Raw genomic sequence first — 16,443 nt, forward strand, 5'->3', positions numbered from 1 at the left:
TGCAGCTCACATCCATTTCCAACCATCCTGTCACTCTAACAAATGTTATTTTCGTGCCTTGCATTGAAGTCAACTTGATTTACTTCAGGTTTCAGAGTGATTTTTGATGGCTACAGATGCCTAGTATATGATCTTCGTGATGACAATGCCATAGTTCTCACTGGCACTTTGCAAAAAGGGCTTTATCACCTTGATCATCATCCAGCTGCACTTTCTATTGAAGCATTGACTATTTCAAATTCACAACTTGCTGAAACTCATCTTTGGCATGAGAGAATGGGCCATCACAATTATAGAGCTCTTGCAAAGCTACATTCACAGCAGATGGCAAATGATGTACCTCAGACTCACACAGTTTCCAAACATGTGTGTGAGGGTTGTCTTTTGGGTAAGATGCATCAATTTCCTTTTCAAAAGAATTGTCCAAAACTCTCACAAAGGAAATTGCAGCTAGTACACAGTGATGTCTGTGGCCCAATGAGGACAAATGCCATTGGGGGGTATAAGTATTTCATCACTCTCATTGATGATTTCACAAGATATTGCTGGGTATATTCTTTAAAGGCCAAATCTGAAGTTTTCTTATGCTTTCAGAGATGGCTGAATATGGTTGAGAATGAATCAGGAAGCAAGCTTGTCACCCTCAACACAGATAGGGGGGGTGAGTATATGTCAAAGGAGTTTGATGCATTTCTGTCCTCACGGGGCATTATTCACTCATGCACTACTCCTTACACTCCTCAGCAGAATCCTGTTTCTGAAAGGAAAAACAGGTCCACAATGGAGATGGCCAGATGCATGCTTAAGGCCAAGTCTTTGCCCAATAAATTTTGGCTTGATGCAATAATGTGTGCCAACTAAGTTGAATAGATCACCTACACGGGCATTGAAGACTATTACACCTTATGAAGCATGGAAAGGCAGGAAGCCTTCACTCTCACACATGACAGTTTTTGGGTCTCTTGCATATGTTCATGTACCATCTCAGCTGAGACATAAGCTTGATGACAAGGCAATCAAATGCATATTTATTGGTTACAGCCAGGAGAGCAGAGGGTATCGGTTATGTCAACCAAATACTGGGAAGATTATTGTCAGTAGAGATGTGATCTTTGCTGAACATTCAGCTTCTCCTCTTGTGGACTGCAAAGCAAAGCCAGATGTTGACAAGTTTGATGCCTTTGAATCTTGGTTACCTCTGCCATCATCAGAAGAGGATTTTGAGCAGCAACATGAGCCTCCTGCAGGCCCTCCACTAAGCAATAATCAGCCACAACCTCATGCTGATTTGCAGGTTTCTCTTCCGGCACAAAATGATCCCACTACTCATGATGCAGTCATTGAAGAAAGAGCTATCAATAGACAGCAAAAGCAAGTTCCCAGATGGCTTCTTGATACATTGAGGGACAGCAAACAAGATCAGCCTTTTGCTGCCCGGACAAGATAAGGGAATAGACAACATGGTCACTTTCTTGAGTTTGCACTCCTTGCTCTATACAACTTGAAATGAAGAGCCTCTACGCCATAAAGATGCTTTTGACAGCAAAGAGTGGATGGATGCAATGAAAGCTGAGTTACAATCTATTGATTCTGAAAATAAGGTATGCCGGCTTAGAAAAGCCCTTAATGGTTTGAAGCAGGCACCCAGGGCATGGTATGCCAAAATTCATGCACACTTACTATCCCTTGGTTTTCGGAATAGTCCCACAGAACCCACTCTTTATGTCCGTGGGAGTGGATCTGATTTTTTGCTGATTTTATATGTGAATGATATGCTCATCACGGGCCCAGATACTCAGCAAATTGCAGCTTTCAAGGCTGATTTGCAGCATATTTTTGACATGTCAGACATGGGACGGCTCCATTATTATTTGGGCATTCAGTTTGCTCATGTTGAGGGGGGTATCATGATGTCTCAGTCCAAGTATGTTGGACAGCTCCTTGGTCGTTTTCAGTTTGAGGATTGCAAGCCAATCTCTACTCCAGTGGACCCTGGCTTCAAATTCTCAGCTCATGATGGGAGCCCACCATGTGATATCACTCTTTATCAGCAGGCTCAGCAGGCTGTTGGATGCCTTATTTATTTATGTCACACCAGACCTGACTTGCAGTATGCAGTATCTCAGCTCAGCAGATTCATGCACATGCCCAATTCACAGCATTGGCAGGCAGTGAAGAGAGTCTTCAGATATCTCAGAGGCACTCAGGATTTAGCCCTCTTCTATGGTGATCAGGGTTCACTTACCATCCATGCTTACACGGATAGTGACTGGGCAGGATGTTCCGACACCAGAGTGTCACATACTGGCAATTGTTTTTTGCTTGGCAATTCATGTATCTCTTGGCTCAGCAAGAAGCAACCAACAGTTGCCACATCTAGCTGTGAGGCTGAGTACAGGGCAGCTTTCACCGCTACAGTAGAGTGTGTTTGGCTTCGACAGTTACTTATAGATCTTGGTATTTGCCAGACATCCTCCACTATTGTCTACACTGACAGCCAGAGTGCTTTGGCCATTGCCCGTAACCCAGTGTTTCATGCGCGTACCAAGCATATTGAAGTTCACTATCATTATGTTTGGGAGCGGTTGTCAGCAGGAGACAGAGAGTTGTCCTATCTTCCCACAAAGGACAACATAGCAGATATGTTTACAAAGGCACTTCCTCGTCCCAAGTTCAAAGTCTTCCGACAGGCTTTACACTTGGTTCCCTTTGTTACATGATCTGACATCCCTTGTATATTCATAGGTGGCTATATCCTTTTGGATGAACATGTGCCACCATGACCAGAAACTACCAGGTATTCTGAGACGTTTCCAGAGTACTTCAGCCCAATCCCATGGAGGGGGGTTTGTAGGCCATCTTCTGGTGGTTCTAGTGATGCCCTATAGGCCATGGTATGTGCCTTGTAGGCATAAGTGTAGGCACTTGTAGTGTAGGTGCCTTTTAGGCCACATAGGACACTTAGTCCTATGTGACACCTAGGACACTTAGTCCTAAGTCTAGGTACAAGTACTTTGTACTTGTATGTTTTTTATCATATAAGATTTGACGTGACGGCTGTTCTACTACAACTTTTTGCTACCTGCACTCTCTCTCTCTTCTGTCTGATTTGCTACCTGCACTCTCTCTTCTATCCGATCCTACAAATTTGACAAGTAGGAACTTTCACGTAAGAGATTCTATGAGCTTGCTACCATAGGTTGGCTGGGAGGAAATTATGTGCTTATGCCCGTGATTGGGAAATGAGAGTTAGGCCTTTGAATGTTTATACGTGATATTTGGTATCAGAGCAACATGGGATTGGGAAAAGGGGGATCGAGAGAGGTCTTGGGCTTTGGTATTCAACAGGCAGAGCGTGGCGGAACGTCGGGCTGTTGATTCGATTCTTCGTTAAGCCTTAGCGTGCTACCACCGGGAAGCCAATAGAGGAGCGGGGATCTTGTCTTACGAGATCAGAGAAAAAGGCTAAGAGTGGCGCACGCGCTGGTTTACGAGTGGTTACCTTCAGGACTAGCTGACTATAATATTTTGGTATCTTTCGTCGTTGATTGAAGGCATGGAAGAGGGGATTGCAGGAGCCTATGAGTACGCGCTAGTTTTATAATTATTGTGATTCCGTTCGTCAATCTAAAGCTAGCCTAGGGCCAGGGAAACTGATCTAGATATCCATGATGAACCACTTGAAAGAAGTCTGTGTTTTGATATTCGCGTTACGTGGAGATCCTTTAACGTTATCAATGCTGGTACTTCAAAGATGAGTGTCTTGCTGGGTAGTGCCGCAAGCAAGAGCTGGGTGTGAAAAAAAGCGTAGTATTGTGGATTTTGCAAGTAGTGGATTCGGTAGCCAGTAGAGCTACATACGTTGCTGTGGACCGCTATCAGACAAAGTACATAGTTTATTCGATGGTGTCGTGATTGGTTGGTGGAGCGTTGGTTAACACCAAAGGCTGGAGCGTAACAGAGGTTGTGGGTCAATTACTCTGCAAGGCTCGGGTGTTATGACAGTGTAAATGGCTTGTTAGTCGTGGACTCAACTATTGGGCCTGATAGCCCGCAGAGCTAGGCCTTCATTGGTTGCGCTTAGTCGCTGAACATGAGTTAAGACTACGCTTGGTCGTGAGCTCATGGAAAGGGGTAGACAGTACAGCACGTTCGTGGTCACAAGGCAGGTCATAAATGCTTGGAACAACCTTACAGGGACAAGTTAATCTCTTCATGCAACAGAAATATGACCAGGGAGCTTTCTATGCCTTCTAAGTTTTATTGGAGTATATGCTCGTTTATTTTCTCGGTGTTTGAGTTATTTCTGACTGCAGATATTTTCCTAGTATAGGGAAAAGATATTCGGTTTGGTTCTCAATTACTTTTAGTTGATGGTTACGCCTAGTTAGACACCTTTTGGGGTTAGGAGATTGAAAAGCCATTTGTAAATACAATTTTAGGCGTTTTTTTTTTTAAATAATTATTTTAATAATAACAATAAACACATATCGACCTAAATGGAAGTAGAAGAAGAAGCTTCTAGGGTGGATCCCGTAGAGTCGGGAGTCCAGCCAACCTCGTAGGTGTCGCGTCCAGCAGGCCATACACTATCTGGTAGAATTACATTATTAGAGGATGCCTTGCAATAGATTTTAGCGCAACAGTTACAAGCAAATGCAGGGCAATCCGAGCTCAGGAAAATGGTTCATAGTATGTCTACTAGAACATCTCGTGAAGACAAAGGTAAATCTCCAATGGAGCCTGAAACCAATGTTCATACGGTTGAGCCTAGAAGGGCTAATATTGCCAATTATAGGCTAGAAAAGTATTCTGATCCGATGTTTGACCATAGTTCCGATATCGTAGAGACCTGGTTACACAAATGGGACGAAGCCTTCACCCTTTGTGAAATCATGAATGATATGAAGAAAATCCGCGAGGCCACCCATATGTTTAATGAGGCAGAGGATAGGTGGTGGATAAAACAGCAGAAAGATGGTATGGCATCCACTACTTGGGAGGGGTTTAAAAAAGAATTTAGAAAACACTTCTTACCTCCTGACGAAGCATCCCGAGCTTGGGATCAGTATCGAAACCTTCGTCAGAGAAATTTATCAGTGGCGGAATACACTGATAAGTTCAAAGAAAGTGTAATGAAAGTTTATGAACCTCTACCTCAGTCAATCCAGGTAAAGGATTTTATCTTTGGATTGAATGATCGGATCAAGATGGAAGTTCGGGCTAAGTATGCGAACACGCTAGATGAAGCAATTGCCATAGCCCTGAACTATGAAGATGCCAAAGGGAACAGACCAAGTGGGTTTGTGCAGGTTGGAACTGGGTATGAGTACCCGAAAAAAACTGGGTTTAAGAAGAAGAGGATTAGCAAAGGGAGTGCCTCACAGCCTAGTGGTCAAGCCAAGCAGGCGAAGCCAGTGGAGACTCCTAAACCAAGTATCACCATTGGAACGAAAAGAAAAGTAACACCAATGGCAGCCCGGGCTTGGTCGAAGTCTTCTTTGAACCCAAAGCAAAGAGAAAAAGCGAGGAGAGAAGGCTTGTGTTTTAGATGCCTTCAACCTCATCAGTGGAAAGATTGTCCACGAAACAAGGATCATCGGATGGGTGAGATGGTGATCTCAGAATGCGACATGGAAATGGAGGAAAGTCCCAGAGCAGAACAGATGCAGATGCAGATTCAGCTAGCGGGATCTTCTCAAAGGTCAGTACATGTTTTGTTATGTGTGTCTGTTGCTAAGCTAGTAACTAGTGCACCTGATAACGTCCTGTCAAAGCCCGCAGCAACGGGGTATACAGCCTTTAACGATACGGAGTTAATTAAGATAAAAGGGCCAGTAGCTAATCATGATGTCATTGTGTTGTTTGATTCACTGTCAACGCATAATGTAATTAACTCCAAGCTTGTAAAGAGGCTCAAATTAAAGACTAGCCCATCTGACTATGCATATACAGTCAGAATGGCAGACGGAAGTTCAACTGAAGTATGGGACCAAAGGGTTACCCAGTTGGAACTTTGAATTCATGACTATGCTGAGAAGCTTGATTTTGAAATGACAAAGCTTGCTCATGCAGACATAGCCCTGGGTAAGGCTTGGCATTCTAGAAAGAATCCAGCCATAGATTGGAAAAAGCACATTTATCAATTCAAGATGAATGATGTGCTGTATGTCTTACGAGGTAAAAAAGATATACCTCAAGGACCGTTGGTTTCCGTAATGAAAGTTCAAAAAGCTCAAGAAGAGTTTTTGTTTCTTTGTATAATATCGATAGAGCCGATTGATGGTTCTTCGGCTAGCACTGATGTTGCCCAAAATGGAGAGATGGCCAAGCTGGCTGATCAAATAGCAGAGGAGTTCTCTGATTGTTTTAGGGATGAGTTACCTTGTGGGTTACCTCCAGAGCGGAATGTTCAGCATAAGATTGAACTAATCCTGGGGGCAAAACCTATAAATAGGCCTCCCTATAGATTAAGTTTTACCGAAGAAGCGGAGGTACGAAGACAACTGGAAGAATACCTCAAGTTGGGGTAGATTCAACCCAGTTTCTCACCTTTTGCTCCGCTAGTGATATATAAAAAAAGAAAGATGATACTTTTCACCGTAATTTTCAGTAAGATAGATCTTAAATGTGGCTACCATCAGATCCGTATTAGAGCCGAGGATGTGCATAAAACCGCTTTTAGAAGTAGGTTTGGACATTATGAGTTTTTGGTAATGCCATTTGAACTTACCAATGCTTCAGCTACATTCGTCATGCTTATGAACGATTTACTACGTCTGTATATCAGGAAGTTTATAGTACATTTTATTGATGATATTCTTGTGTTCAGTAAAAGTATTGTTGAGCATTACGAACACTTAAGAAAAGTGTCCAGTACTTTGAGGAAAGCCAGTCTTTATGTAAATAAAAAGAAAACTGTACTGTGTATGGTAAGACTTGAATATTTAGGATTCATTATTACTCCTGAGGGGGTAGAAATGGATCCAAAGAAAGTAGCCGCGATACTGACTTAGCCTATCCCCCAGAGTTTGACTGCTTTGCAATCATTCTTGGGATTTGTCCAGTCTTATCGAAGGCATATAAAAGGATATCCCGAAATAGTATCGCCATTGACTGATCTCACCTCAAATAAAGTATCTTTTATATGGGAACAGAATCAACAGGAGAGTTTTAACACCATAAAACAAGCTGTGGTCTCACGACCGGTGTTAAAAGTAGTTGATCCCCAGAAACCGTTTTTCCTTAAAACCGATGCAAGTGGCATTGCGGTAGGAGTAGTTCTCCTCCAAGAGGGAAGGCCAGTAGCCTTTGAAAGCAAGAAGCTTTCTCCCTCTCAATGAAATTGGCCAACTCATGAATTAGAGTTGTATGTTGTTATCCATGCTTTGAAAACATGGAAACATTATTTATATGGATCACAGTTTTATGTTGATGTTGATCATGATACTCTGAAACATTTTTGTAAACAACCTGACTTGAGAGACTGCCAAGCTAGGTGGGCAGAACTCATGCAGAAGTTTAACTTGACGATTCGGTACCGAAGAGGGAAGGATTATAAGATTGCTGATGCGTTGTCACGCATTATGCATAATGTGAGTTTCACGGTATTAGAAAGTGCTCTAATGACCAAGATAAGAGAAACTCAAAAGGTGGACGAGTTCTCGTCCAAAGCCTTTGGCCTAAGGCTCATGTATTCAAACCCGGCGAAAAGGGTGGCCTGGCATCCAGGAAAGGCCAAACTTATGCAAGATATACCATAAGAGATGGTATGTTAAAAAGAAATGGCAAGGTACTAGTACCTAATCAGAATGATCTCAGGCAGAGAGTCATTCAACAATGCCACGATAGCCCATGTGCGGGACATCCAGGAGTCGAGAAGACATATGATCTCGTGAAGCGAGATTTCTTTTGGCAAAAAATGAAAAAACATATTCATGAATATGTGACACGTTGTTTTTCGTGTCAAGTAAGTAAGGCAGAGCGAGTGAAGCCACCCGGACTTTTACAACCTTTGGAAATACCACTAGGTAGGTGGGAGAGCATTTCCATGGACTTTATTATAGGTCTGCCTACGACACAAGGTGGATATGATTCTATCCTTGTGGTAGTTAACCGTCTTATCAAGATGGCTCACTTCATTCTAACTAGAGAGTCCGTTAGTGCCCCGCAAGTAGCGGACTTGTTTATTAAACATATATTTCGTTTGCATGGATTACCCAGATCCATAGTGTCAGACAGGGATGTCAAATTTACCAGTCGTTTTTGGACTGCGGTGTTTGAGACACTAAGGATTGAGTTGGAAATGAGTAGTGGGAATCATCCAGAAACGGATGGTCAGACGGAAAGAATCAACCAAATTTTAGAGGATATGCTTAGAGCATATGTGTCATTGAGGCAACATACATGGGACAAGTGGTTGCCATTGTTAGAATTTGCCTACAATGATAGAAAACATTCCTCTACAGGGTTCAGTCCGTTTGAGCTGAACTATGGTTATAGACCAACAAATCCAACTACAGTTGGAGTACCTCAGAAAGTGCCTACTGCCGCGAACTTTGTAGTTCAGATGCGGGAGATGCTAGTACTTGCGAGAGCTAACATCCGCCAAGCTATGGATAGAGCTAAGGCGTATGCGGATGAAAACAGATCCGTTAGAGAATTTAAGGAATCTCGGAGTTCCTTCGCACTCTAAGTCTTTGACTGCAGGAGAGTGTGCTAAGTTATCACCTCGATATTGTGGGCCGTGGTTAATTCTAAAAAGAATAGGCATGGATGGAAATATATATCCCTTTGGTAGCTTCTATATCTGGCTGGATCATTATCTATTGATGAGTCTACACATCTATTTGAAGCACATAGGTTTAAGAAATTTGTGATTCCACTCTCCACACACACTGTGTGAGCTCCTGGGCTATTCTATCAGTCTTCCACTGTGCGTACCCTCTGTTGGTTGATTTCTAGCAGTGAGTTCTCTCTTGTTAACACAGAAAGTTTGAATTTTGAATTAAAGCATTCCCTTTTCCTATCTCAAGATTTTTCTGTTGCATACACCTTATCCATTTCTTTTCCCACAGTGTAAAAAAACTAGCCAAGGGTCTCAGTTAGGTGTAAAGGACCTTCCCATCTCTATTCCATATTTCCAAGGTCACTGCAAGTTTTTTGAGTAGCTACCATTCCACATTTAAGATACACAAATATTCCCTATATGGCAAAAAAATCAGCCTCATCTTTTTCTGTGATGCTTTCTATCTCTTCAAACTTGTAACCATTTTTCTGTGTTTAAGATACACTGATAATTTGTAACAAAATCTAGTGGGCTAAACTGCAAGACACCTGACTCAATTCAAGTGAGTCACTGAAAATATTGAGCAGCCAGCAAAATGACATTGTATGCCAATCACAGGGATATTAAAGCAGGCCTATCGAAAACAGCACGCTCATACAAAGAGTACATTGCATGAAACTGTCAGAAGGGGCTTGAAGGGCAATTACAGCGTGTCCCAGATTGCCTGATATATGTTGAAAGGTTTACTACAGCCATAAGGATAAGCACCTTCAAATTCTGAGCAGAGGACAAAACTTGAAGCGCATGACTGTACAACTTTCGTAAAGATGATACTGTAAAAAGAGAGAACTCTGCTCTCCGGAAACGAAGGTATTCCCTCCACAATCTGTAGCTCTCAGGATTCTGTTTGATCACATTCTCCCATTTCGATACCAAGGTAGGTGCTGGATCCTTTTTTCTACATGTGTCCAAAAACAGCAATAGCACATCCTCACTAAAAGGGTGAAATTCCAAAGCTTTCTCTAGTACTGCTATCTTTTTCTCCAATGCTTGTTGTATGACAGCTTTCCTTGAGGTCTCCTTTATCAACTCATCCTGCACACCACCCCCAAACAAAGAAAGTACCTCTGTTAGACCAATTTGCTTATTAAAAAAATAAAAAACTCAAGGCAAGAAACCGTCACATGTTCCACACTCGATCATTGTCAACAAGAGTAAATGAATACAATCAAACAAACTGAAGCCTGTCAAACAAGCCTTGTCAAGACAAAATATCCCAATGCAAAATCCACATCACTGACATAAAGCCCATAGGACGCTGAAAGACGAGATTTGGACTGTGTATCGAAAAAGACGGGGAAGGAGCTGCTATGCGGCCTACTACTGAGAATCCAAGCTCACTGCCTAGAAAGAAAGATATATTAACATTCGTGGAAGGCCTCGCGGGCCTATGGGACAAAGTACACCAGAATAAATGGAAACTCATACAAGCCTCAAAGGGCTGAAGCAAAGGGCGTGCTAGGGCCCTTGCTGAGTGCTACGCTAAACTAAGCTATAGCTATAGATCTCAAAACCTCAAAAAACTCAGACGAAACTGAAGGTGAAAGTCCGGTGCTGAATCAGAAACCGAAACCCGGCACCGTAGTATCTCTCCGGTGGGCTGCGGAAATCTCCCGGATCTGCATCTATCGAGCTGTCTCGCATTGCGGCGGAGCGCGTGGTCTCCTCGACCTCTATATCAAATGGGCTATGTCCAGAGTGACCCCTCGTCTCAAGCGATTGTTAGAAATGACCCAACAGAGGGTACGCACAGCGGAAGACTGATAGTAATGCCCAAGAGCTCACACAGTGTGATGTGGGGTATGGAATCACAAACTTCTTAACTTATGTGCATAAAATAGATGTGCAGACTCATCAATAGACAATGAACCAACCAGATAGAGAAACCACCAAAATAATATATTTCCGTCCAAAGCTATGGACACAATACAAAAGAGATAGATCCAAAGTCCCACCAATGGTGTGGTCCTCTGATCTTACCACAAGGTACTTCTCCTATCTGCTGGCTATCTCTAGACTCAAGCCCGCGTGCTCCACCTCGAGTGTCTATAGACTTTCCGTCCAGAACGATCCTCTCCACCTTGCTGTCTGGAAACCAGCCTAGGTGGGCTGCCACTCAAGCTCAGTCTGCAGCTCCTTTAGGGTCACCTTCACCTCCTGTGTATAGGCCCAAGGCTTGCCTTCTTGCTGTTCCTGTCTGCTGTCAGAGGGCTGCTCCAGAGAATATGATATGAGGCCAAGGGCCTCTACTTTTATAGGCCCCCAAGGGGCTGGCAAAAAACCAACCAGTCAGGCTGCCTATGGCCGACCCAAACAGGCCGACCAGGCCCTAACCTGGTCTGTCTATAAATGCCCCTTTGGGGCTCTCTTTTCTAGGGCCTTTGGCCCACACTTCAAGGCCGGGTCCAGCCCCTTGTTCTGCCCAATAGCTGGCCTGGTTGGCTGGCTCCAACCAGCCCTAACCAGCCAGTTCTATGGCCGACACTCCTGCTGGTTCCCCCCGCCATGTGCTGGCCTTGCTGCTGTAGACACCTGTTGCAGGTCTTTACCCTGCCCATATACCTTTTGCCAAGGACCCCGTCATGCAAGCGCCTCTTCTTCTGGATCACCACGCAATCATGCTCCTCATCGGATCCTTTCTGCCAGGGCAGATCCAAGACTTCCTCTCTCCGCCATCTCCCTTTCGCAAAGATGTCTTCTGACGCAGCCATGCTGATGTCTCCAGGTAATTCACTCTTTGTTGTCTGACTAGCACCCACATGGCAGCCAGGATGCTGCCCATGTGGCACTCCCTCAAACCCTAGGTTCACCCCCCCCATGCTCTCCTCATATTGGGGCTTACAGATGGGGAGGTGACCTTTCCAACAGCGGTCTCCTTTGAGGAGGGCAGAAATAGATCAGACCTTGATCACGTGTGCCCTGGTCACTCTCCGTGTCATGAGTATCCCAGAAATAGGTGCCAATGCCTTCAAGAAGTAGGCCAGCATCCCGGAAATAGGTGCAAATAACTAGGGTGGAGGGCTATACAACCAGCATATTCTTCGATCCGTGAGAGTGTAAAAAATGCATCTATGCCAAGCCTTAAAAAAATGCTCACTCCTTTTAGTGATCTTCCTAGACCCCTCCATGCCCTACTCCCAAGTGGCTCGCAAGGTGTACATGACATCATGCTAGATGTTGACAACGATGGCTGCAGGCTGAGTCTGCTACCCTCCCATCACTAAACTACAATGGCAACCCTCATGGGCATCTACAGCCCCTGCCTTGCTGGCAGCTCTGCAGCACACTGCAGCCCCCTAACAGGTACAGCAGCAGTATAGGTCAGGACAGCAACCGTGTAGACTGTTAGCCTACTAACATCATTCACAGACAAGCATAGCTGGCACAGGCAGTCAGTGCAGGTGCGAGTGCAGCTACCGATGTGGCAAGTCAGGGCAGTCTGCTACAGGCCCAGAACTGCACCTTCCCCCCCCCCCCCTTCCCTCTCCTCCTCTCCCCCCCTCCTTCTCTCCTCCCCTCCCTCTCTCCTCTTCACTCCTTCCCCTCTCTTGCTGCCCTCCCTCTCCCCCCTTCCAGCTCCCCCCTTCTTCAACCTCCCTCCTCCTTCAACCTACTCCCTTCTTCTTCTGGCTTGCTCTCTCTCCTCTCTCCCTCCTTCCTTCACCCTCTCCCTTTAGGTGTACCCCTGTTTTTTGGGGGTCTCATGGGCATCAGGAAAGCGGACGAAGTTTTTTTGTGTGTTTGAGTCGGCCTTCCCCACATCGATTGATGAATGGGCACCCATTCAGTCAATCCGTTACCGCACACACCGGCCGCGAGAACCGTCACATTTTCAAAAGACAAGCTGCAGCAGTTGCAAAAGGACTTGGAGCATGAGTGTTCCACGACTCTCTTCGCACGCATCTTTGGTTCACACCCCTCCGGATCACAAGCTAGAGATTGGATGCTTGCAGCACTTTACCAGGAACTCGCCCCCCACCTTAAGGATGTTCGTTTGTTGGGATGAGGTTTCTTTCAAGTGTGCCTAGATTCCCCGGACGTCACGAGAGACTTGCTACAGGCTGGGTTTCTATTTCTAGGCTACAGGAGGTTTTTTTTGTTTTCCTTTCAACAGGGCTTTGACCCAGTTGAAGAGGACAAGCAGGAAGTTTCTATTTTCATCATGTTCCTTGTTCTCCCCTCAGTTTATCACCGGCTTCTTTCAGTTATTTGCGAGAGGTTTGGTGTGGTAGCAGAGATCCCCTCTCTTCCTGGCGAGCCCTCTTTGGCTGCTGAGGTGGTCAGGATGGATGGGGTACCCAGGGTTAGGGTCATTGTCCAGGACCCTAATATTTCAGATGACCACATCATGCTACAGCGACCCGATGGGTCATTCTTCCGCCAAAGATTTGAGGTTGCAGATTGGTAGGACCAGTGCAGGATTTGCAGATCCTCGGGGCACTTCGCCAGAGATTGTCCAAAGAAGAAAAAGAGGCCCAGAAAGCAACCAGCTCGTACTAGCTTACGACAGAGAGCAAGAGCAGGACCTACCGCTCCACAGGCACCGCCTCAGACACGAGCCCCCCCTCCTCCTAGAGTTGCTCGAGTCCCTCCTGCACCCCGCACCACCTCTGGCCCATGGTGGGTTAGGCCCTCTACTTCAGATCATACTTCCATCGCTTCGGAGGCATCCCCCTTGGAGCCTCGGGAGGCTAACGCCTTGGAGCCTAGTGTTCAGGAGCCTTCTTCCACTCCACCCTAGGATCAAGCTGTACCTCCCTCAGCAACCCAGGTTGTTGCCACCTCGGGTCAATCAGTTGACGCTTCAGGGAGTTTGCACATCACTAACAACTCTAGCCAAATCGTCAAAGCCTAGAAAGACTTTGAGCCTTGACTCGGATACCAATATAATCTTACTCAAGAAAGACAGCAAAGAAACACTCTCATTTCTCTCTCTCTCTCTCCCTCTCTCAACAGAGACACTAGGGCCTAGGACAATCGTCGGGCTGGAACCCCCCAAAGGTTTTTATTACTTGAGAGAAAACTGAGTACAAGAGTTCAGTGTGGAAGCTATTTTTACATAATCCAAAACGTGAATGAAAATCATTACATGAGCTCTAAGGCTCCCCTTCTTGGCAACAAGCCACTTGTCAATTTCTACATTACTTTCCTAATTACATGCCACTAAGGGCAACTCTGAAGTCTTCGAAGCACTTGGTCATGCGAATTGCCTCCTAGACTCTTGTTAGGCTCCCGTAACGCTTAGGAAAATCACTCTTCCTAGTACCTGTAACAATAAATTAAAGCGCACCACCATGGCACTCATTAATTGTTAGCGCTTTGCATGCAAATAACACACTGTGAACTAATTCTAGTCACGGTGGGCGTCCCCACTAAACACATGTGCACACATAACAAATATAAAAATATATATTTATTCTCTGGTTGACTGAAGCCAACGCTCTTGATCATAATTAATGGGCTTTGACCAAGGGTCGAGGCACCTTAATTATAGTCAAGTCTCTCCAACCGAAGTTGGCACAACTCTCCAACCAAAGTTGGCACATCTTGGTTAACCGTAGTTAACCCTCTTGGCGCATGCCAAGTCTCGTTGACCGCTCTCTGACCGTAGTCAGCTCTGTGGTTCTCTGGTTAACTGTAATTAACCCTCTTGGTAATAAACCAAGTCTTCCTGACCGAAGTCAGGCTTACTTGACCAGAGCCAAGTATCTTTGACCGTAGTCAATTCTTTGGCCATTAAACGAACTCTTTGACCATAATTAACACATGAAAACTCTTTAATTATGATCAAATAAATGGTCAACTGTACTTTGACTTAGGATATTTACATTGTGGTGACATCCCAAGTACCAGCAATGCTAACTGGCTTGATTTTTTGACGAACTAAACCACTTAATATCTCACCACCTTCACGGTCATGAGAAGGTCATGTATTTGATGCTAACTGGCTTGATTCCACTTTCTGACCAACCAGTTGATATCTCACCACCTTCATGATCATGAGAAGGTCATGTATTTGATCCCCTCCATGTTGAACAAATGGTGTTGGAGAGATAGGATCCTGGACGTGTTGTCCATTCGTACAAATCCTTCAAAGCCATCCACACTTCACCTGATGTATCAGGTGAAGTGTGGATCCTGGACGTGTTGTCCATTCATACAAATCCTTCAAAGCCATGGTAATTTGTCCTGAAGCATCCTTGATGTCCGTGGGCATCACATCCACCCTCGTGATTTTCCAAATCTTCCCAGCCACTAGATGGCTACGGAACTTCACCTTTAAGATGGGATAGTTTGTCCCATCAAGCTTCCCTACCTCTCCAGAGCTTGGAATTGTGGTAGAGGGCATGGCTGTGAAGGAATGGAAGTAGCACCAGCACCAGATGCCAAAGCACTAGCACTGGAAGTCTTTGAAGTCTTTGTAGTCATAGTTTCTAAAATTTACAGAGAAATGAACAAAAAACTTGCTGTAGCAACTTTTCTTTTTATATATACCTTTGTAAGACTAGAATAAGTCCAATCATACAAATTTAGAAATTTTGTTGTTCTAAAGATCAAAAATCTACAAAGAAAATAAAAGAGAAAATGAAAGAGAAGAAAAAAGAGGTAAACAAAAACTTTTATGAAAAGCAAAAGGAAGACATACTAAGCAAGCAAAGCAACACTTTTCCTTTGAATCAGAGTCACCTTCGAACGTGGAGGGACTCCGTACTTCAGAGTAAAAACAAGGGATCTGTTGTAGGCTCTGATACCATGTCAGAGAAACAAGGTATGAATCACTCAAACCTCACCCAGCGGAACAATCCCAGGAACCCTTTCCATACCACTCTAGACACACTCACAAAGAGATAGAGCAGATAGAAGAGAAGAAGAGAGAGACGACTCGGTCTTTATTCAACACGAAAGTGGGAGCAACAGCTCTCAATTAGAGCACAAAACTTCCAGCCAGGGTGTTGGGTACAAAACAGTAATCCTAGGTGATTACAATGCTGACTCCTGAGGTCTCTTCTCTATATATATTTGCAGAAAGGCTTCAGTGAATGTGATGCATGAGATGGAGAACAGAGGGGTTTTATATAGGCTGAGACCACCCTGGAACAGCCGACTGGGCCTGCTGAGATTACCAACTGGAACAGTCTGTTCCAGCGACCAGATCTGCCCTAATCCCAATCTGTAAAATCCAACTAGTTGCTGCAGACTTCACGCCTACACCGACAAGATCTGCCCTAATCCCAGTCTGTAAAATCCGATTAGTTACTGCAGACTTCCACTCCTACTGCCAGGGCTATAAATAGGCCCTGGCATCGGCCAATCCCTTGTGTCCTAACTGTCCAACTGCCATGCAGATAGCTTTTGTCCATTGTTCCCTCCATTCAGCCAGTGCTCCAAAACTGATCAGGCTGCTGCATAAACCTATGCTACAGGTAACCCCTGACCCCCTACAGTCAACTGACCCCTTGTCCTCTTCATTTGGGGGCTCCAAGGTGGGTCACTGACTTCTAACATCTAGGCTCACATTGATCAGAGATTTTATATTGAGGATATAGACAAGGGAGCACTAAAATAGTCAACAATACATTTTGATATTATGGGCT

General features: G+C 44.6%; 1 protein-coding gene across 1 annotated transcript in view; it reads right to left on the reverse strand.

The window, feature by feature from the left end:
* LOC147881196 (uncharacterized) overlaps positions 1–16,443 on the reverse strand; it is a 117,233-nt gene that overhangs the window by 69,989 nt on the left and 30,801 nt on the right. Inside the window, exon 4 of the mRNA XM_087369712.1 lies at positions 9,557–9,883. Within this exon, the coding sequence (XP_087225838.1) occupies positions 9,557–9,883 (327 nt within the window). The remainder of the gene's footprint in view (positions 1–9,556; positions 9,884–16,443) is intronic.

The sequence above is a fragment of the Dipteris shenzhenensis genome, chromosome 31, assembly GCF_047967505.1.
Source record: "Dipteris shenzhenensis isolate YYH24624 ecotype China chromosome 31, Dip_SZ_1.0, whole genome shotgun sequence".
NCBI lineage: Eukaryota > Viridiplantae > Streptophyta > Polypodiopsida > Gleicheniales > Dipteridaceae > Dipteris > Dipteris shenzhenensis.